Here is a 21,587-nt window from a genome sequence, read left to right as displayed (position 1 = left end):
TGTGTACTGTACTTTAGAGAGGGAAACGGACAAATAGAGAAGTTCAGCTAATGATCAAGAAAATACGAAGGCCCACAACATTGTAAATCAACTACATTTCAATAAATTTAAAAAAGAAAAAGAAAGAAAGAATGAATGAGACAATATATACAAAAAAAAAAAAAAGAAAGAAAGAAAACAGGAAGGTAACAGGGTCAAGCACGTGTGGGGTGCTACCCTGGCTGGCGAACTCAAGGGAGGCCCTTGAAGAGGTGACAGCCTGCCCAGCAGACCCCCAGGGAAGGCCTGTCACACAGAGGGAACCGTGAACACAGCAGCCCTGAGACTGGACAGAGCTTCCCGCCCAGGGCACAAGCGGGCACGTGCAGCTGGAGCTGAGGGCAGAGGGGTGGGCCTGCGGAGAGAGGGGATGGGAAACTGCAGGACAGAGGCTGAGAGTGGAGGCAGGGAGGCCCAGCAGGAGGCTCTTACGCAGGCCTCCACGTCAGAGGTGACGGGGCCTAGAAGTGGGGAGAGGATGGCGCGGACCAGGGGTGCAAGGGAATAGAGAGAAGGAGGATGTGGGCCTGAACTGGGGAGGCCGGGGAGGGAGCAGAAATGAAGGGGAGGCAGATTTTGACCCTAAAACCCAAGCATCTTACCCCTGACGGGGACTTTGTCTTTTTCTCCTTTATCGTCCCTCATTAGCCAGGACAGCGGGTACACAGTAGGTATACAATTAACTCATTCATATATTCAATGAATATTTATTGAGCACCTACTATCGTGCCTGGCAAAGGCCCTGGCCTCTTGGATTTCACACTGTGGAGAGAGAGGGGGCACGCGTGTGGTGATGGAGGGAGGGAGAAGAGAACGGAGGACCTTTGTTTCAGGTGCGGTGGTCACTGCAGGCTTCTCTCCCACCTCCTTGGGGGAGTGAGGCGTTGAGTCTTGGCCGTGAATATCTTGAAGTGCACCTCAGGCAGAGGAAGCGGCAAGTACAAAGGCGCGGAGGTGGGAGGGTACTCACTGAGTTTGTTGATTCATTCATCGGTACCTGTGCCCTTGCCTTGGAACTTTCTAAGATCAGTGCCTGGGTCTTTCTCATCAGACAGCAGTGGTCAGAGGGCTGAGTGGGGGCCACGTCCTCCCTTTCTTTACGCAATTCCTCTTTCCCCAACGCTGGCCAGGCCTAGAAGCAGGACAGGTGGAGGAGAAAAGGCAGAGACAGTCAAGCAAGAGGGTGGGTTCTGTGCTGTCCCACCACTCAGCCCCAGGCTGTTCCTGGTTTTAGCCCCTGAAGGTCCCACCCTGGCATTCCCCTCCCCCCCACCTCTGCCCCTGCCAGAGTCCCCCTGGCACTGGGAACCCCCTGCCCCTCACAACAGTCACTGCTGCTGAGTGGAGCGTCTGTCTCTCACTCTGCCACACCCACTCTGCTCAGCCCCGGCACCACGGAGGGACCTAGGGGAGCCCGGGAACCTACGGTGCAAATGAAGGGCCGGCCCAGGTGAACCCTAACCGCGCCACCTGCAGTGCAAGTGCGGAGTCTTAACCACTGGACCGCCAAGGGAAGTCCCCCGGCTTTCTTATGCTCATAAAATAACTGGAAGCGGACCATCACTTCCTCATTATCACTCCTAAGTCATTTCTGCTTCTCCAGCAATCTTGCTGACATGTCGCTCTGAATTCCACCGATTCAAGACTTTCTATTCTTACCAAGAAAGCGTAACAGGCAGCAGATCCCCAAACAGGCCTGACCACACACGGAACAAGGTGGGCGCTAGGTTAACGGACCTGACACGGTTTCTGCGGCAGCGAAAGAATCAGATGAACCTCTGACAGGGAGATGCACGGGATGGGGCGGGGGGTGGGGGTGGGGGTGGGGGGCGGGAGCGTTAGGTGCCAGCTGAGAACGTCCCCGGGCAAAGTCACCGGGGAGCTGCCTGCCTGAATGGGCCAAGTAACTTCCCTCACCCTGCTTCGCGACGGAGAAAGGAGACCCTCCTTCACCTAAGCGGCACCCCCCACCCTGTTTATCAACAGCTGAGAAGGGCTGGGAGAGTCTCAGCTGGGATTTACCCTTCTTGGGGTGGGGACGTTGTGCGCTGCCCCCTTGAGAACTCAAGCCCCATCAAAAGTCCAGGAAGAACAATGACTTTTGTTTTGTCCTATTTGCCTTCTGGATGGTCCCTGGGGAGGCGAGGAGGCGAGCAGGGCTGTACGGCCCCCTTTGGGGGAGAGGAAAGGGACGCAGGAAAGACTGCCCGGGGGAGACACTCCGTTCACACTTACCGAGGCCTCGCAAGACCCCGCCCTTTCACAGGTATCATCTCATTTACCGCCCGTGGCTCAGAGACGGAAACAAGAGCCCAGGATCACAACGGCCCAAGGTGGTGGAGCTGCAGAGCCCCGGCGCGCGCCTGCCGCCTGGACGCCGCCTGGACGCCGCCGCCTCCCCCGGACGCTCGGGCGGACCCGGCTCCTCGGCCCCGGGCCCTCGAGGAATCGGCGCCGCGGGCACAGCCGTGCCCTGAGACCGGGGAGCGACTCCGGGCCTGCAAGTCGGCCGGGTCAGCCCTCCCCCAGGGCCCGAGCCTCCCCTTCGGGCCGGGTTCTGGCCACCCCCCTCCCCGGGGGCTCCTCCGGCGGCCCCGCTGACTCAGCACAAACCGACCCGCGGCGCGCGGGGAGGGGCCCGGCCCGACCAGCCGCCCGGGGGCAGCAGTTCCGCCCGCCCCTCCCCCGGCCCGCCCCGCCCCCGGGAAGAGGTCCAGAGTCGGGAGCCGCGGCCCCGGCAGAGCGGCGCTCGGGAGCCCCGAGGGAACCAGGCGGGAGCGCGCAGCCGAGCCCCGGCGCGGGATGACAGCCCTCGGCGTGCAGGTGGGCGAGAGCCCGGGGGGGGGGGGGGGCGGGGAGGGGCCCGGCTGGGGTCGTGGGGGGGGAAGCCGCCCAGGGCGCGGGCCCCTCGAGGTCCTGCGGCCACCGAGGCTCCCAAACGGCTGGGGAGGAGTGTTGTGCTTCTCTTTGGGGTCCGCAGTGTCCATCCGTTAGGTGCACCAGAGGGGTCCCTCCTGTTAAAAGGGGGCGCGTCTGGGGCGGAGGATGGACGGAATCCACTCGAAAATGAGGCTCGCCTTGTCACACGAGGAAGCATCTCTGGGGAAGCCAGGACTTTCCTGGGCGGGGGCAGCAATACCGTCTCCCCTCCCGAAACTGATTTTGGGGGGCGGGCAAGGGGGTGGACTCGCTGGGGCACGCGGAAACCTCAGGACAGGCTGTAGAGAGGGGAGGGGCCCGCCTCGCAGAGATGGGGTTTCTCCTTAGAAGGATGCCAGGGGTCCATCCCCACGCCTACCCCCCGGGCGTGCGGCTCTCCGCTGCCCTGCGTCGAGCTTCCCTAGCGGACGCGTCCCGCCTCCTCACCTCCCGACTGGACGGTCCGGACGGTCAGAGCGGCCCGCAGACTCTGCCCGCAAGTGCTCGGCGCCCCGCAGCGCAGACTCCGGCTGATCCCAATGCGCCCACTTTGTAGATGCGGTGACCGAGGCTCAGGTGAAGTAACCCGCCCGTGGCGGCCAGCTCAGCGACAGAATCGAGTCGAACCAGACTTCTGGGCCCGAACAGGAGAGACTCCACCCACAGGCCGCGCCCCCAGCCCCTTGTGGCCGGGACACCGCAACCCTAGAGCCGGATGCAGCGAGTTCCTCTCGTGCTGGGCATAATCTGGGGTACCGGCCGGGCCGCCTCCGGGACCGGCAGTGAGGAGGGTGGGAGCGGGTGCGGTCCCGCCTTCGGGAGCCGACGGCCCTGCGGGGGAGAGACGTGCACACCGGGATTTCGGAGCGGTTTGGGGGAAGCGAGTGCTAGATTAAGAGGCGAAGAAACTGCGGCAGGATTAACGGGGGTGGGGAGGGGCAGGAGAGTAGCCAGGTAAACAGACTTGACCTTTTAGTGAAAGAAGGGGGGCGGGGAAGATGAGGTAAAACCCTGGGGCGCTACTGCCGGCGGCGCGGGGCGGGGCGCTGTGCTGGCTTGAAAATCGCCGCTGATGCTAGGAGCACGTAACCGCCGGCCTGGGACTGTTCTAAGCAGTTGGGGTGCTTAGGTCTCGTTTCGGCTCCACCCGGGGGCCAGGAGGCAGGTACTGTTATCTTCAGGGGGTAAGTAGCTCGCCGGAGGTCAAAGCGCTAAAAGGCAAGCAGGCCGGCTCCTGCGCCTCCCTGACCGGTGCCCTGCGGTCACGCAGGCGGAGCGGGCTTACTCTGTAGGAGGCTGTAGAAGAGATTTCCAGCTGAGGAGGAGGAGGGCCTGACCTGGGCCTGGGCTGAGCGGGCAGTGGGAAGGGGTGGGGGGTGGGGGGGAAGCGCAGGGGCGCGGGGCGGGGGGTTGATGTGGAGAAAGCGTAGTGAGCAGCCCAGAGTGTCCACTACTTAGGGGTTGACGGGATCAGATGGGGTCCTGGGTTACAGAGGAGGACAAGACCTTGGCACTGGACTCAGTGGCCCAGGAGTGCCACGTGACACTGTTCTACAGGTCACTACCTAATCATTCGGGGCTCTGGATGAAAAAGGGAAATGCTTCCATTTTTCTTTTTTTTTTTCAGTGGAGACAGTCCAGGCCCTAAGAGATTAAAGTGATTTGCCCAAGGTCACAGAGCTAGAGGCTGGTGGGTCAGGGGCAGGGCTAGACTGCCCTCATACCCTCTGGTCCACGGACCTTCCACTGACCACGCTGATGCCCAGCTGCCCTCCGGGAGAGGATTTCACGCCCTGGATCACTGAAAGTTCACAGAGGTGCTGGCAGCCGGGGTGTGGGGCAGTGGTGAGGAATAAGGACTCCCAAGATACCTTATTATTGTTACTAATATTAATCAGGAACTGCTTCTGTGCTGGGCACCTTTATATACATGATCTCACTTAATCCTTGGGAGTTTTACTGGTGTCAGGGTTTGAATGATGCCCTCCTTTGGGGTGGGAGGGGGAAAACGACCTGATGTCAGCTGTCTTTTTCTGATCCCAGTGTGATGTCTGAGGGCCTGGAGATTAAAGTCCACTCTGTGTGCAGGACAGGTGGGGCTGAGGGTAGGATGGCATGTGCTTTTTCTCCAGACAGCGTGATGTCTGAGGTCAAAAGGCCTCTGGGTGCTGCGTTCTTGTGACTTGTTGCCTGTGTCTGGGGTTTTCCCATCCTAGAAACTTATCAACCTGTAGGGAGTTATATAACCTCCGGGTGCCTTCATGGCTACTCTTTCCTGCAGGGATCACTAACTCCTGCTACAAAATGCAACTGCGGAACCCTAGATGAGAAAATAAGGGCCAAGGAGGTTAAGAAACCGCGCAAAGACAAACACCTTTATGGTTTGTAGTCCCAGAGGTTTCCAAGTTCCCTTGGTTTGTTTCTCAGTAGAGCCATTTTTTCCTAATGAAATCCAGTACGGACTCTTAGATTCCCAGCGGCTCCAGCAGGTAAGAGGGACCTGCTGTGGGTGAAGTGAGGGGCCGGGAGCTGACCCGCTGCCCCCTGCTTTAGCACCTGGAGGCCTCCAGGAGACGAGGGGATGCGGTTTGAGAACCAGAGCCCAGACTCCCCGCCCGAGTGCTCTCTACAGCGCCCCAGGCTGCCTTTGTCTCTGGTCTGAGTCGGGTCCTGAGCCCTTGGGCGTCCCTCTGTCCTTCTCCTCACCACATACTGAGCCCCTCACACGAAGGCCCCAGTGGGTATTCATCGGTTGCGTGCATCCCCCCCACTACACATGATACAGCTGTCGGGCAGCTGTGCCAGGCTTTACTGTGATCTCGGTGAATGCTCTTGGGCTGGTCCCCTGACCTATGTGTGAGTTTCCCTTTTTACATACCCCGCCCCCCCCATGGAGCATCTCCACCAGACTCAGGTTTAAGAGTGAGACAGGACCCTGACTAGGCAGAAGTGCTGAAAGCAAGCCGGGTCCATAAGGATCCTGGGGCCTCCCGGGAGCGTGGCTCTGCTGTCTGCCCCTCCCCAAGAGGGGTACCCCAGACCGCCTCTGGAAGCCTCCACTTGCACGTGGCATAGGGCTCACCCCCAGAGTCCCCTTTCGGTTTGCTTTCGAGCAGTGATCGTCACGCATGAGCTGTGTGCTTTGCTTACCTCCCAAACTGGGGCGGGACCTGGGCTGCTTCCACACACACTCTAAAGGGCGTAATTTATGACTGGGCAGGAGATGGTTTAAAGGGAGCTTCAGATGGAAGTGACAGCGGCTGCAAACTCGACCTCGTGGCTCTTGAGCACGGCACCACGTGCTGGGGACACGGTCCTGCCCTCCCACTACGAATCAGACAGGAATGGAAAACCTGTCAAAACGGTTCCTGATGGAGAGTGACCGCAGGGGTCCATTCTGGGTTGGGTGGGCAGGACGGACCCCTCCCAGGAGGCGATGTTTCAGCTGAGACATGAAGAATGGAGAAGGGGGGGGGGCAGCCGGGAGAAGAGCCTTTCAGGTGGAGGGACCAGTAGGTGTGAGGAGGAAAGTTCTAGGCTTGTCCTAGGCATGCGAGGTGGGCAGGAGGATGCCCTGGGAGGGCTTGTGGGCCGTCTAAGGAGTTTTACCCTTTGAAGCATTCCTTTTGCTTCCGGGTTGGGGGTTGGGGACGGTGGCTTGGGGGTGTCCTGGGGCTGTGAGAAGGGACACCTCACTGGACGCTTGGCCCAGCTTGCCAGGAGAGAGGATGGGGTGTACTTTTGCAGGGCCGAAACCATAGGCTGAAGGGGAGCCTCAGGGACTCCCCCACCCAGAAACTTCTAGAACAGACAGTGGTGCCATGTCCTGGGCGGAGTACAGGCTGAGCCAGACTGAAGGGCAAAGTGCAAATATCACTGCGCACTGAAGAAAAGTGCTGAAAAAGCTGGGTGCAGATTAGAATGAAACTGGGGAAGACCAGGGGCCAGAAGAGGGAGCTATGTAACCTTCACTGATGTGCTAATAAAGTCTAGTGCAGTATTCTTGTTTTGCATACAAAGAAGCCAAGGCTGGCTGCTAGCTCAAGGTCACATCAGCCAAGCCAGACAGGTTTGCTGACTTCAGAATGGACTAAGATTTGCCTGTCAATACAATTTGGGTTTCTTACTCATTATAAAGATCATTAAAGAAAGGTCAGGAAACTCTTTGCCTGATGAATAACTGGATCCACAGGCAATGCTTACAGGTCTTGAATGGAGGACGGACGGGGAACAGGTAGGATGGGAGGCGGGTCCCCCCCCCCCCCACCAGGAGGTGGGTCTGTGCTGTGACTAAGGGGGGCTTCCCGGGCATCCTGGGAGACCGTGGCTGTCGGAAGCTACAAGGTGTGTTCTGGGTCTTCCCTGAGGAGGCTGGTGGGCTGTGGCGGGGGCCCTCCCTCATGCTGCCCCGTGCTGTCTTCCAGGCCCAGAAGTTGCTGGCCCAAAGGAGGCCCCGCCGGTCCTTCTCTGACCCCTCCATCCGGGCGCTCATTATCTTGTGCGCCTCCCTGGCCGTGGTCCTCTCCTCCCTCTCCATCTGCGATGGCCACTGGCTCCTGGCCGACGACCGCCTCTTCGGGCTGTGGCACTTCTGCACCACCTCCAACCAGGCTGAGCTGCACTGCCTCCGAGACCTGAGGCAGGCCCACGTGCCCGGGCTAGCCTCGGGCATGGCTGTGGCCCGCAGCGTGGCCACCTTGGCCGTGGTGGTCGCCATCTTTGGCCTGGAGCTCCTCATGGTGTCCCAGGTGTCCGAGGACCCCCGCTCGTGGCACAGGTGGGCCGTGGGCTCCGCCCTCTTCCTCCTCGCGTTCATCCTCTCCTTCGGGGGCCTCCTGAGCTTCCTGACCCTCCTCAGGAACCAGGTCACGCTCATGGGCCTCACGCTGACGTTCTGGAGCGAGTTCACGGCCTCCTTCCTCTTCTTCCTGAGCGCCGTCAGCGGCCTCCACGTCAACAGCATCAGCCGTACTGACAGCGTCACGCAGCCCTGGGGCCTGCCCGCAGAATTTTAGGCCCCCCTGCGAGGACACTGAGTTCTACCAGCAAGTGGGGTCACGATGGGACTTCTCCAACATGGGACATTCAAACTGCCGCCTCTTGGCCTTGGGGTGGTCGGGCCAGTGGCCTTTGCAGCCCAGAGGCCAGGTGGGTGCCTCCGAGCCAGCAGCTGCACCAGCTTAGCCACGTTATTAGGATGTTGATTTTACAAGAAGAAACATATTTTAAAACCTTTTCTTGAGTCCTTCCTGGGATGGGAATAGACGTGGAAGCAGCTCAGGTAACTGGTGCTCAAGCTGGCTGCACAGCCAAGTACATTTCACACCTGTTTTACTGACTCTGCCGGGATATGGGCTGTAGGGTCCCTGGGGCCTCCTGGGTTGCTAAGAGTGAATCATTCGTCAGCAAAGGGTGTCCAGTCAGTGCCTAGGACTTTCTTCACCAGCTCAAAGGGCCTTGTGCAAATTCCCTGCTTTAGCTTTGGTCATGTCAGGGAGGCAGCGTTCAGGGCTGCTGGGGTGTAGAAGCTTTTCAAACCGTTCGACTTTATTTGAGCCCTGCCCTTTGTCGGGGGTACCCCGTAATCCCTGGATAACCCCAGCTTCCAGCAGCTGGCTGTGCCTCGGGACTCTCCCTGTGAATCCCGCCTGAAGCCCTTCCAGGAGGGCCCGCCTGGCTTCTAATACTGTCCTCTCTGAGGTAAGCGTGTGCATCCATCTTTGGTAAGGGCCAGACAGCCTCAGGGTACCATTTTTATCCTAGAACACACTTCAAAGAGCACGTATCTGGAGCTGCTGGACTCCAGGGGGTACTGGGGACTGGCCCGACCTCGGGTAATGATTAACAACCACCCTGGATGCAGAGGCCGGCAGGTGGAGGGGACCAGGAACCAGTGGAGATTTCCACCCTTGCTGGCCACCCTACATTTCTGTGCATCAAATTGGCCCCTGTCCAGTCCCTTTTCTGCCCAGTAGGTGGGTTTGTGGCCCTCAGCCCATTTCACTCTACACTAGCCCCATGCCCCTCCCCCACCTGATGAATTCAGGCCTTTCCTGGTTCATTCCGGCTGCCACTGATTGCATGGGGTTTTGGTCTCTGCCCTGCCAGGTCCTCTTTCTGGGCTGGACTTGGGTGCCTCTACCTCTCCTGTGATTTTACTTTTTTTTTTTTAACTTTTTGATTCCAAGGTGTACAGAGTCCATGAAGGTCCCTGGAGAAAGCCCTGGAAAATGGGTACCTGGCCTTCTCACCCCAGTAGCAGACTATAAGATGCAAAGGGGGTGACCCTGTCTGCAGGGGTGAGATGCAGAAGTTGGGGGCCAGGGCCACTTGTCCAGGGTCACCCAAAGCCAGGACTAGAGCTGGGCCCACCTACCAGCAAGATGCCCTCTTCTCTAGCCGCGGGGAGGGTCGCCTCTGCTTCTGTCAAGAATGCTCTCCCCTGAGCACGCAGGCTTCGTTTTGTAAAAGGGTTCAAATATGTAGTCCTTTAACCCTCACATGGCTGGCAGGGAAGGAGTGCTAATAATTGAGGGAACTGAGATTCAGAGTACAGGGGGAGACTTAAAATCCCCAGTGGGGCGGGGAGACAGGCCCCTGTCCGCCCTTGCCCAGGAGCAGGGGAGACAGACAGCCTTGGAGGCTGGGGATTTGAAACCAGAAGCCCTGGACCGAGCTGCCACTTCCCTGCTGAGTATCTTGGTCAAGTCACAGGACCTTGGTGAACCAGTTTCTCTTCTGTCAATGGGACTCTGCCCCATTTCCTGCTGTACTGCAGATAGCTTAGCCGAAAGCAGGAAGAACGGGTGCCTCATCCCATGCTAGGGCGACTGAAAGGGCCGGGGCTCTCCTGGGCTCCCTGTGACTTGGCTGTCAGAAGGCTCTGGGGGAAGAGCGACCGGGTGGGTGAGTTGCGGCGAGGGGTGGGGAGGGTCCACCTAGGGCCGAGGGCCTCAGTCTCCGCTAAGCTTGTCCCTGAAAACTGGAGCAGGGGGACCCGGGCAGCCCCGTCCTCCAGCAAGCGGTGGGGACAGCATCCTTCACCTTGTGGCTCCAGGGCAAGAGGACTGGCAAACACCAAGTCTCATCCCAGTTACCGTTTATTCCCCTGCCCCCTCCTGGGACCCCTGAAGTCTTCCCAGAAAACTCAACAGACCCAAATCCCAGGCCCTCTTCCTGCCCCAGGTCCCTGCGGTTCTGAGGAATTACCACCACGCCCCCGCCCCGAGGCCCGGGGGAGGGGTGTTATAGTCACAGGAGCGATCACACAGCATCTGGCAGGAATATGGGCAGCCGTCAGCCCTCAGGACCCGTCTTGGCCTGTCTGGGTGGCCCTGATCCAGCCTCAGATGACACTGGTCCTGCAGGTACCCCGGCTCTGCTCCGAGGGGCTGGCCTTGGTGCCGCTGCTGAAGGAGCCGAGGGCCACCGGGTGCAGTGGGAACTCACGCAGGTGCCACTGCCGCCACTTCTTCTGAACCTCCAGCTGCACCTGCCCCCAGAGACCAGCCGTCAGCCGGGAGGAAAGGATGACCCTGGCCCAGGGTCCTGCTCCCCTGGGGCCTCGTTCGGGCTCTGCCACTTCTGCCCAGCGGGCATGCCTTCCCCTCCTGCAGGCCGCTCAGATTTACCACCTCGACGTCCAGTAGGTATTGAGGGCCCCCTTTCCCTTGGGTCCTTTCACCTGCAATCTCCGCACACCTGTCCCGAAGAAGGGGGTTGTTCCACAGTCTCCAGATTGGTCACCTGGGGCAACTGGACACATCCCCATGAAGCCACCCAAGCTCGGAACTTATCTGGGGGCCAAAGGACTGCTCTTTGGGAATTTCCTTCACAATCCCCAGCTGTAGCAGCAAAGCCTTTGAGGCCAGACTTGATGCTTAATTTTTGGAAAACATCAGAGGCTACCCCGCATTCAAGTGGGGCAAACCAGGTGATCAACAGTCACGGGAAGGCTTTACTTGTGTGCAACACCGTATCCAACTAATGTCAACTGCACGGCCTCCGTGCCAGGAACCTCACGTCCCGACAGTGCTCTGGGCAAGGGCAGAGACCTCCAGCTAGGGGTGCAGCCCCCCGCCCTGCCAGGAGTCACACTCTCTGGAGGTCTCAGAGGACGGAGCAGCAAACGTTTCACCTGAGTCACTCATTTTACAGATGAGAGGCCTGAGGCCCAGAGCAGGGCCGTGACCGACATCACCCATCAAGCAAGCAGTCAGCAGCCGCGGTTAGGGCTGGGGTGCCTGCACTTTCCTCCATTTCCTGAACTTGCCCAAGGATAAGAATCACCTGGGGTGCTAGGTAAGACGTTCTCAGCCTCCAGCCCAGACTGACGGGACCTGTTTTTGCTGGTTTAGAAACAGGGCAGGACCCAGCAGTTGTTTTAACAAGGCCTGCGGGTGATCCTGGGGCTCCCATGAGGTGCGCCCAGGCTCCTGGAAGACAGACCCAAGCCGGGAGAGCCCGGCCTCCCCCACCAACGCCACCCCCCACTCCCCACCACCCCTTCCGGGTGCGGCTGTGAGGGAGCTGCCCTGCACCCCGGCAGCCCAGGACACTCACCTCCCCATTGAGGAAGCAGTAGAGAACGGCCACCACCAGGCCCTGCGGAAGAAGCCGGGCAACGGGATGAGTGCGGGCCCGGCACCCAGCCTCCTACCCGCCTGGGGCCCTTTCATCACCAGCCCCAGCTCACTGCTCCCCACAGCTGTTCCAGAGCCTCCCCGCGCCTCTCCCCCTCCAGGGGAAGTGGAGGCTTCCTCTTCCGGCCCTCAGTGCCCCAGCTGTGCTGGCATCACCCACACAGACTGACACGCTTGGGGGCAAGGACCTCCCCCGTGTCCAGGGAGGGGCCCTGCACCACGGTGGTGCCAGTTACGTTAAGTGGAGGCCACAGGGACCAGGCAGGTCGCCGGAATTAGCGAGGCGGGCCATCTGGGAGAAGCAGCAACAACGGCACCTGAGCCATGCCCATCCGGCCCGGAGCTGAGCGGGTGGGGCAGCCCATGGGAGCCCCTGGGCCTGGGTGGGCTCACCTGCAAGACGAGCTGGAAATCTGGAGAGGTTTAAACAGGGCCAGCTACTCACGTTGAAAGACAAATGTGTGGCGTGTGGTCAGAACAGCTGGCGTGCAGGTCGCAGGCAGGTACCGGCCAGCCAACAGTGGGGCGTGAGCCCCCCTCACGTCCAGGTCAGAGGCCTCAGGGCTACGTATGCTTTAGGTTCCCTGGGATGGTGGGGGTCTGTGCCTATCAGGGCCCTCCCCCGCTAGCATCCGGAGCTCCTCTCTTCCCAGTGGGACCCCCGGAGTCCTGGCGTGGAGCCTGCCAGGCGGGGCTGCGGGCGGACATGCGGGATCTGAGCCGAAGAGGCCTGCGTGGAACCGTGAGCTACGAGCAGGGTCTCGCAGTCGGGATGCCCTGCTCACCTCAGGGCCCTCCGAGGGCCGGCCTGTCCTTCCTAACAAGCCCCTGCCCTCAGGCTTCCCACAGAGGCCCGGGTGCCACAGCCCTGACCTCGGGTGGCCCAGCCCCTCCCCCCAGTGCCAGCCAGGCCTGCCCCTGGCTACTTATGACATGGACAGGACCCCAAAGAGGGGTGAACCTGCCTGTTTATGGTGGGCTTCATCCACACGACTGCTCAGGAGTGCTGGTGTTTTTTTGTTTTGTTTTGTTTTTTAATTTTAGTTTTTTTTAATTTTTGGCTGCATTGGGTCTTCGTTGCTGCGTGCGGGCTTTTCTCTAGTTGTGGCGAGCGGGGGCTACTCATCGTTGCGGTGCACGGGCTTCTCATTGCTGTCGCTTCTCTTGTGGCGGAGCACGGGCTCTAGGCACACGGGCTTCAGTAGTTGTGGCACTCAGGCTCAGTAGTTGTGGTGCACGGGCTTAGTTGCTCCGCAGCATGTGGGATCTTCCCAGACCAGCGCTCAAACCCGTGTCTCCTGCATTGGCAGGCAGATTCAGAACCACTGCGCCACCACAGAAGCCCAGTCCTGGCGCTTTAACAAGAGTTACAAACTAGAAGGATCTGCTCTAAGAGTCTCAGGTGTGGTTGATGCCACATGGAACGGGGACCACGGGGGTGGGGCGGGGGCAGGAACACGGACTCAAGGCAGCGGTTTTCAAGTTTTGCCACACATAAGAATCACCTGGGAGCTCTGGCTCAGGGTGCAATCTGTGCCCCAACTCCGAATGTCTGGGGTGAGACCATCAGCAGCTCTGAAAGATGGTTCGAAGGGGCACCATTGATTAGGAGCCGCTGTCAGAGGGTGTGAAAGCCGGGCTTTGAAATAAACGAGAGCTGGGTTTGGGGCGCAGCTCAGCCTGTGTAATTTTGGGCTTCTGGGTTCCAGGTGCTTCATTCAATCCTTGCAGAGCCCTAGGAGGTGGGTGGGGAGGACCCCCGCTTCACAGGTGAGGGACTGAGTCCCGGGTCGGCAGGCCAGGAGCTGGTGGTCAGGCTGCTGCCACCTCACAGGACCAGGGCTGCCACAGCCTCAAAGGTCCAGAGACACAGTCTCACTGTTGAGGTGGGGGCAGCCCCGGGTGAGGGCCGGTTAGACGTGCCCCAGGTACGCAGAGGGCGGCCTGCCTCAGCCAGCAAGCTTCAGAAATTCCACGGTTTGTATACAGTCATTAAGAATATGCAGTCTTGGACCTCCCTGGTGGTGCAGTAGTTGAGAATTGGCCTGCCAATTCAGGGGACACGGGTTCGAGCCCTGGTCCGCGAAGATCCCACATGCCGTGGAGCAACTAAGCCCGTGCGCCACGACTACTGAGCCCGCGAGCCACAACTACGGAAGCCTGCACGCCTAAAGCCCGTGCTCCGCAACAAGAGAAGCCACAGCCATAAGCCCGCGCACCGCAACGAAGAGTAGCCCCCACTCGCCGCAACTAGAGAAAGACCGTGAGCAGCAACGAAGACCCAACACAGCCAAAAATAAATAAAAATTAAAAAAAAAAAAGAATATGCAGTCTTTGAAGAATTTTAATGACCTGGAGAAACGTTCATGATGGAATGATAAAGAATTAAACAGAACAAGGAGGATATAAAAGCCACACGTCCTGATCTCAATTTTGTGTGTGTACGTGTGCGTGTCTTCTTGGATAGAAAAGAGACAGAAGTAAACACACTGACGTTTTAACAGAGGTCATCATATCGGGTTATGAGATTATCGATGGATTTTCCTTTTTCTTTTAACTTTTCCTTATTTTCCAAATTTTCCTCAATAAGCAAGTATTTCTACAATTAGGAGGAGCTAATAAACTTTCGTTTTTAGAAATATATGACAGTGATCATAGCATTATGTTTCTGTGTGTGTTCTTTAAGCTCTCGTCTTTTAGAAATACATGCTAAAATATTTACATTTGAAATACAACGATGGCTTGGGGTTGCTTAAAATGATGTGGGTGGCGGTAGAGGTGAAACACGACAGGCCATGAAAGGGTAAGGGCCACACGGAGGTTCATTATATCGTCCACTTCACTTTTGTATTATGGAAAAATTTTTCCATAATACAAAATTTTAAAAATATGCATACAGTATAAATGTATAATATATAATAAAATGACATCTATGTTTGTATTTGAACAGTGGTTCTTTTTTTTAAAAAAAGTCTTAAAGATCCTTTTTCTCTGTAAACATTTCAATGGGAACATTTAGGCAAGTGCTTTTGGTTTCCTCCTAACAAGCATTTCCCGAGGGGAGCCGAACAGCCTTCACGAGCAGTCTGCAGCCCCAGCTGCAAGCCCAGCTCCAGAGACAGGAAGTCCCCACCCACGCAGGATGACACCTGGGTCTCCAGGTCCTCAGCGGGGTCACTACCCACTTCTGTTGGCCGGGTCATGACCTTCCACCCGTCTGGACCTGGATCCCCCACCTGCTAAACGGGCCACGGTGAGCCCAGCGTCCCGCACGTTATGTGGAAGCTTCCTGGCCCAGAGCAAAAGATCACGGATTACACAAGAGACTAGGTGCTCTGCAGGTCTGGGGTGCTGGCCGGGGTCTCTGGGCAGAGAAGGGGCTCAGAGGGAGCAAAGGGGACAGCCCTGGGGTGGGGGTCTGAAGGCGTGGGTTAGGGCCAGACCCCACTCAGGAATGTGTTCCCAGTGACGCGTCCTCCCTGGAAGTGAGCTGTGACAGGAGGACCACCCTGGGCACACCCGTCCTGAACAGAACTCCAGGAATGAGGGCGGCGTTGAGCCCCGCCCCAAGGCCGAGGCCTGCCCAGGTGAGGAAGACTGCGGGATGGTCAGTGTTGTTGAAGACAGGCTGGCTTCTTCCGGAAAACCCACTGGGAGAGAGTTCTCTCAGGCCGTTCCCTAGGGACTAGCCTGCTTTCATCTAAATCTTGAAAGAGTGTGTTTCTGTCTTTGCTTTGGCTACTGGGAAGCTCCAAACCAAATTTATGACACACCTCTCCCACCTTCAGAAAACTTGATCAAATTTGTTTCTGTGTATGAACTCAGTTTGGGCTTTATTTTCTTTATTCGCTGATCCCTCATCTACTTATTTTTTGTCCTTTGTATGTTTTCCCTGAAAGCTACATCATATTATTTTTGGAAGGAGATAGTTATGAGTAAATAAACAACACTGTGAAGTTTGGGATTCATGTTAAAAGCCCCTTCTGTCCAAACAGGTTTACTATATTTTTTAACTTCGCAACATCTTGTTGAATTAGAAGGTAGGTGGTTTCTCCCCCCCCACCTTTGTTTTCTTTTTTTAAAGTTGGCTTTTATTTTTAGAAAATTGTGTATGTAATTGGTTTCAAAGAGTCAAATGTCTCTTGTCACAAAAAAAAGAAACGAAAAAACAGTAAGCTGCTGACACCCCTGCCCCATTTCCTGTTCTCAGAGGCAGCGACTTGGAACTCTCTTGACTGATTCTGAGTTTTATGCGGATGTTGCTACTTCTGAATTTTTCAGCTTGGGGCGGTTTTTATGGACTTCCCAGTGTGGAGAGGAGGCTATCCTTCTTTCGCACAGCCTTCCACCCCCCGCCCACTCCCCCACTACACTCATCTTCCTGTCCTACTCCTTGATGGCTGAGCCCGAGCCCTCGGTGCTTACATTATTCTGACTCTAATTACCGAGACTTGTGCGATCGTGTGTGCTGGGCTACGTTCCCTTCGTCTTCCCTGGAGTCAGTCTCTCTCTCCTTGCTTGCATCTCCCACCCCCGCGTGACTGGTGGGGAGCTTGGGTCCCACTGTGGGTCACGCAGCACGGTGAGGTCCTGCCCCTGCGTCTCGTGGGTCTCTGCCAAATGAGGCATCCCTCTGCCTCCGGGAAGACCTGGCTTTTGGCCTCTCCACTTTTCTCTCAGGAGAGAGAGAGAACACTTCTTCCCACCGTGAAGCCACAGCCCCTGGAGCTTACCTGGAAGGAGCCAAGGGCCAATTCAAAGAACAGCTGCATCTCCATGGCATCCTCCGGGGAGAAGGCAAAGACTATGTAGTGGACTCCGAAGAGGGGGACCAGCAGGAGGGTGGACTTGGCCAGGCGCCTGAGGACACAGAGGCGCTGCGGTCTCGGGCCCCTCCATACCCAGGGGCACCCCCATCTCGCCTGACTGCAGGAGGCTTTGCAGCAGTGTCCCCGCCGCTTGTTTGTTTTTACTTCCGTTTCGGAAAATCTCCAGCTCCCACGTACCCGTCACCCGGATTCAATACTTATCAGTCCACGGCCAGTCCCCAAATTTCTGTTCATGCGCCCTATCAGTAAAACGCTTTGAACCCATACCCACATGAATAACTTTATTGATTTATAACGTATCTGCATGTACTACTATCACGCTGTGTCTTATGTATTATTAGCAAAACCAGCATTCTCATTTGTTTGATAATAAATATCTGTCAGGAGAAGCTCTTTTGTTTTCTTCCCAGGTTAGGGTGGCCAAATTTAGCAAACAAAAATACAGGATACCCAGTTCAATTTGAATTTCAGATAAACAATGGATAGTGTTTTTTTTGGTGTAAGTACTAAAAAACTATTTGTTGTTTATCCAAAGTTCAAATTAAACTGGGCCTCCTGTATTTTATGTGGCAACTCTGTCCTGGATCCCCAGCTGCCCCCTACTTCGGAGCCACTACTCCAGTGACATCCCGGGGAATCTGTCACCCGGCAATCCAGGCCTCTGCCAGATTCTCAAAACTCAGGCCATGACAGAGAAAGCCTCTGTTGGACACTGATTTGTCTTCAACATTGGTCATGGGCTGAACTGTGTTCCCCCAGAATTTTAAGTTGAAGGTCTAACTAAGCCCCAGTACCTCAGAATGTGACTGTACTTGCAGACAGGGACCAGTTTAAATGAGACCATCAGGGTGGGACCATAGTCCAACCAACTGGTGTCCTTGTAAGAAGAGACACCAGGGATGCAGGTACACAGAGAAAGGCCACGTGAGGACCCAGTGAGAAGGCGGCCGTTTACAAGCCAAGGAGACAGACCTCAGGAGAAACCAAACTTGCCAGCACCTTGATCTTGGACTTCCAGCCTCCAGAACTGTGAGTAAATAAACTTCTCTTATTTAAGCCAGCCAATCTGTGGTATCTTATTGTGGCAGGCTGTGCAGACTAACACAGCATCTTTCTTGAACATCTTAAAGGTTTTAAAGTATTTTTGGATCACATTATCTTGAAAATCTGGTGAAAGCTAAGGTCTGGTGAAAGCTAAGGTCTAGTGAAAGCTGGAAAATACAGTCGACCCTCGGCATCCACGGGGATTGGTTCCAGACCCTCCGCAGACACCAAAATCCTTGGATGCTCAAGGCGTTTATATAAAATGGGGTAGTATTTGCATATAACCTACGCACATTTCCCCATATATTTAAATCATCTTTAGATTACGTATAATACCTCATACAATGAAAATGTTTTGATTGGGAATTTTTTTTCCCAAATATTTTCAATCTGCAATCCAAGGTTGGCTGAATCCTCAGATGCAAAACCCACAGACAAGGAGGGCCACTGTCCCTGTAAAGATTTGAATTTAGGTCCTCGAAGCCCACTCTCTGACTCCCTAGCCTTGTCCCAAGGGTAAGATCTCTGCCTCCAGAGATCCTGCTTAGATTTCTTTTCTCCCCACCCCCAGGGCTGGGTCTCAGGGTCACATGGACCCATTCTCCCTTCCCCTGGTCCACTGTAAACTCCCAGGTCCCGGATTTTCCCTTTCCTCCACCTCCAATAGTGCCCAGCACCAGCTGGGTAAACAATAGGTGCTCAGTAAATGCCTGCTGACTGACTGAGCGAGCGTGCCTAGGTCTTGGCCCTCCACTTACTTATAGTGGTTCCCTTCACTTCCTCTTGTTTCTTGAGTTCTAAGTTTCCTCATCAGGATCCTTAGAATGTTTATAAAAAGGATGAAATTAATCTGTAAAACACAAGGCAGAGGTGGGGCTAAGGGTGATCTGCTCTCCCAGCACGGCCCCCGGCCCTGGCCCCCGGGCAGGGAAGGCGCTGCAGGCCACACCAGGACAGGTCAGCTCGCCACTCCCTCCGCCACCCCCAGACCTTCCGGGGGCTGGGCAGTGTGCTGCTGAAACACACCGTCTGGGCAGGGACGGCTGCCACAGCACCGCCCCCCCGCCCCTGGGATTCAGGAGCTCTGAGGCCTGCTCAGCTGCAGCATGGATTACTCACACTTGGAATGCGTTGGAATCTTGTTAAAAGGCAGACCTGGAGTGGGCCTGAGATTCTGCATTTCTAGCAAGCTCCAGGGAATGAATGCTAAAGCGGGTCCTTGGACTACGCTTTGAGTATCAAAGGCTTTATAGCAGAGGTTCTCAGAGTTTAAGGTGCAGATTGCTGGGCTCCACCCCCAAGGTTATGGTTTAGTAAATGCAAATTAGATTTGCTTTTTTTTTTGGCCACACCACATGGCTTGCAGGATCTTAGTTCCGCAACCAAGCCCTCAGCAGTGAAAGCACGGAGTCCTAGCCACTGGACCGCCAGGGAATTCCCAAGATTTGCATTTTTAACAAGCTCCCAGGTGAAGCTGCTGGTTTGGGGACCACACTTTGAGAACCACTGCTTCGGAGACTTACAGAATCTCTGCAGGTCAGTCGCCAGCTCCAGGAAGCCTTCTTGTACCTCCTTTTCCTGATTCACTGTAGTTAGGGATGACGCTACTCCTAAGAGCACTTGAAATACTTGAAAGGGCCAAATGCAAGCATGCGTGTGCGTCCACTGATCACCAGTTCAATCCTCACTTTCTAAAGGACAGGAACGCAGTCTATTTCTTTCGGTGTCCCCTTCCCCAACTCCAGTGCCCAGTGCCAGCAACACTATGAAGCTGCCCGTGCGTCGGCCCCTCTCCTCCCCTCCCCCACCAGCTCTAGATCATTTTGCAGAAGCAGGATCAGTGGAGCTGACTGGCTGGGCCCCCTCATTGTTCAGACAAGTAGCCTGGGGCCTGGGGACGCTGGCCAGAAGACACAGGATTAGCGGCCTCTCTGGGACCCCAGCCCAGCGCCCCTGCTTCAGGACACTTCTCAGCTCGCTGTTTGTGCATCTTGCTCTAAGCCGTGCGTGGTGTAAACTAACAAAGGCTCTTTTATCTTATTTCATTTTTTGCCTTTGCATTGTATTTAATTTAATAGGGAGAACTTGAAAGCAAGAGGGAAAATCTTAACTACCCCAAGGATGAGTCTTAAATAGTGGAATTCTAGGCCCCGTGACAGGCTGGTAGGGAGAAACTTTGCATCAGTAGTGCCCACCCAACATCCGTCAGTCACTAGAGAGACTACAGTCTAGTGAAAGCAGCCTGGGCCCTGGGGCTCTCGCGGGCTGGGCTGTGCAAGCCCCACAATTACAGCAGGGTAACTGGCTCGGTGTTATGCAGCTACAGCACATCAGCTGGTCAAATAATTTCAAATGACGTGGGAAAGATGACATCTATTGCTAAGTGAAAAAAACAAACTAGGACACAAAACTATATTAAGCATTTTTGAAAAAGTACATGTGCTCAAAGAAAAAAATAGGAAGGAAAAGCACATGATCACAATGTGCATCTAGGCACTAAAAATATGGGTGATTTTATTCCCTTTTTAAAAATACATTTTGTATTTTCCAATTTTTTACATGAATTCCATTATTATTATTTTAGAAATGACAATATATTTTGATTTTTCAGAAAAACAAGTACATTCTTATTAAAACATAGTGATAGAGTCAATATTTTTCCACCACATTATCAACCTAATAAAAAAGGTTCTGACATTATCTAAATGTGACAAGCTGACAAAAAACAACTTTTGGTAAATAATAGCAGATTTCATTATACTGTTTTCAGCGTATTGACTGTAGTAGGAAATGAAAGCTTAGTATCTTTCATTATCCCTTAAGCTTCAATTTAGTCAGATTATAAAACACTATGCTAAGGTTAGCAAGTAAAAATGATAATCAAATTATTTGTTACCATAAAATGACTTTGGGTAGCAGTGTCTTAGGGGAGCAAAAATAAAGTCTTGTTTAAAGTACTAGACACTCCCTGTGCTAGCAGTACACCCTGCATTACTACGGTGTCAGACACCCTCTTCCCTGAGTGGTTCCAGATTAATGAACGGCCCTCACACCTGCTAAGAAAAGCAGAAATAGGAAGTCGTTGTACTCTCCTGAGCTACTCAGTGGCCTAACGCGGCTGCTACTCGGCTTTCTCTACAATTTCCAGCTCTCCTATTGCAAGTCGAGATGGTAGGGAGCATCAAATAAAATTCTGTTATTTTTGAAAAAAAAAGAAGGTGGTCACGGATGGCCCCAGGAGGCGAGCCCTTCAGCCATCAGCAGAGGAGGGGGCTGCTGCCCTGTGCTGCCCTCCTGTGAGCCCAGGAGGGGCACGTCCTGTCACCTGGCTCTGCAGCCTTGGCGCTCCTCCGAGCCTGTGCACATTACTTCCGGAGAGGGGCTGCCCCAGTGTGCCCCCCGCCCCACGTGTCTTTCTTGTTCTTATCCAGGCCCACAGGCTCAGCTAAGGGCCTCTGGATTGCAGAGCACAATCACCTGGGAACTTAAAACCAAGACGAGCCCCCAGGCCCCTCCCCAGGACAAGGAGACCCTGCACCTCTGCTATCACCGTTTTTAGAAAGCTCCCAGGTTGAGAGTCCAGCCAGGGTCGAGACCCCTGAGCTCCCCTGTCCACGAGTCCCTCCTGAGTCTCTCCGCTGGGGCCACCCCTCCGGGCCTGTCCCTGTCACAGCACCACAGGGGCCCAAGACCAGTCTGGCACTTGGCTTTCCCCAGGTGCAACCCCCCTCCTGTGATCCCAGCTCAGCGAGCCTGCCCACTTTAACCAGAGAACACCGAGAAAACGATCAAGCGCCAGTGCTCTGCACCAGGGGAGGGGGAATCTCAGGCCAGCCTGAGCCAGATCGGGGAAGGAGCTCTGCTCGCCACACCGCAGCTGCCACCGTGGACCAGGCGAAGGCAAGCTCTCGCCACCTGCCTCACTGCCCTCCCATCCACCGGTCTCTAGGGGCGGAGCTCCCAGACCCTCCTGCCACTGCCCAGCCCCCGGAAGGTCTGGTTTATCCCTCCGCACACCCAGAGGCAGCAATGCTGGCCTTGCCCTGGCCCTCTGCCCTGCAAGCCGGTCCTGTTTTGGTCTCTCCCGCTGGAGCCCAGCTCAGGGGGACGGCCA

At 55.8% G+C, this 21,587-nt stretch overlaps 2 protein-coding genes and 1 long non-coding RNA gene across 7 annotated transcripts in view; 1 reads left to right on the top strand and 2 right to left on the bottom strand.

The window, feature by feature from the left end:
• Positions 1–730: 730 nt before the first annotated feature.
• Positions 731–4,290, bottom strand: LOC132358185 (uncharacterized). The gene is made up of 2 exons (XR_009500471.1): positions 3,406–4,290; positions 731–1,171 (listed from the first exon to the last, which is right to left on the bottom strand). It is a non-coding gene; the product is annotated as an uncharacterized LOC132358185 (long non-coding RNA).
• On the top strand, positions 2,748–8,189 carry TMEM37 (transmembrane protein 37). 3 transcript variants are annotated; one of them, XM_059912034.1, is made up of 3 exons: positions 2,748–2,862; positions 3,515–3,534; positions 7,383–8,189. In XM_059912034.1, exon 3 carries the CDS (start codon positions 7,629–7,631, stop codon positions 7,971–7,973), a length of 345 nt encoding a protein of 114 aa, XP_059768017.1. In that variant the 5' UTR covers positions 2,748–2,862; positions 3,515–3,534; positions 7,383–7,628; the 3' UTR covers positions 7,974–8,189. The 3 variants fall into 3 exon arrangements, with proteins under 3 accessions (XP_059768017.1, XP_059768016.1, XP_059768015.1); XM_059912033.1 differs by lacking the exon at positions 3,515–3,534 and having other exon boundaries at positions 2,761–2,862; XM_059912032.1 differs by lacking the exons at positions 2,748–2,862; positions 3,515–3,534 and adding an exon at positions 4,782–7,192.
• A 1,851-nt stretch (positions 8,190–10,040) lies between these two features.
• The window catches only part of SCTR (secretin receptor), a 65,417-nt gene continuing 53,870 nt past the window's right edge, over positions 10,041–21,587 (bottom strand). Inside the window, exons 10-13 of one of the 3 annotated variants that reach the window (XM_059912029.1) lie at positions 18,232–18,323; positions 16,334–16,460; positions 11,521–11,562; positions 10,041–10,450 (exon numbers count right to left, since the gene is read on the bottom strand). In XM_059912029.1, the coding sequence (XP_059768012.1) occupies positions 10,304–10,450; positions 11,521–11,562; positions 16,334–16,460; positions 18,232–18,323 (408 nt within the window). In that variant the 3' untranslated portion in view covers positions 10,041–10,303. Of the gene's footprint in view, positions 10,451–11,520; positions 11,563–12,868; positions 12,899–16,333; positions 16,461–18,231; positions 18,324–21,587 lie in introns of those variants that run through there. The other 2 variants (XM_059912030.1, XM_059912031.1) reach the window with 2 other exon arrangements.

The sequence above is a fragment of the Balaenoptera ricei genome (genome assembly GCF_028023285.1).
Source record: "Balaenoptera ricei isolate mBalRic1 chromosome 7 unlocalized genomic scaffold, mBalRic1.hap2 SUPER_6_unloc_1, whole genome shotgun sequence".
Taxonomy (NCBI): domain Eukaryota; kingdom Metazoa; phylum Chordata; class Mammalia; order Artiodactyla; family Balaenopteridae; genus Balaenoptera; species Balaenoptera ricei.
The sequence above is the reverse complement of the archived record's forward strand: the minus strand, read 5'-3'. Positions and strand labels throughout refer to the sequence as shown.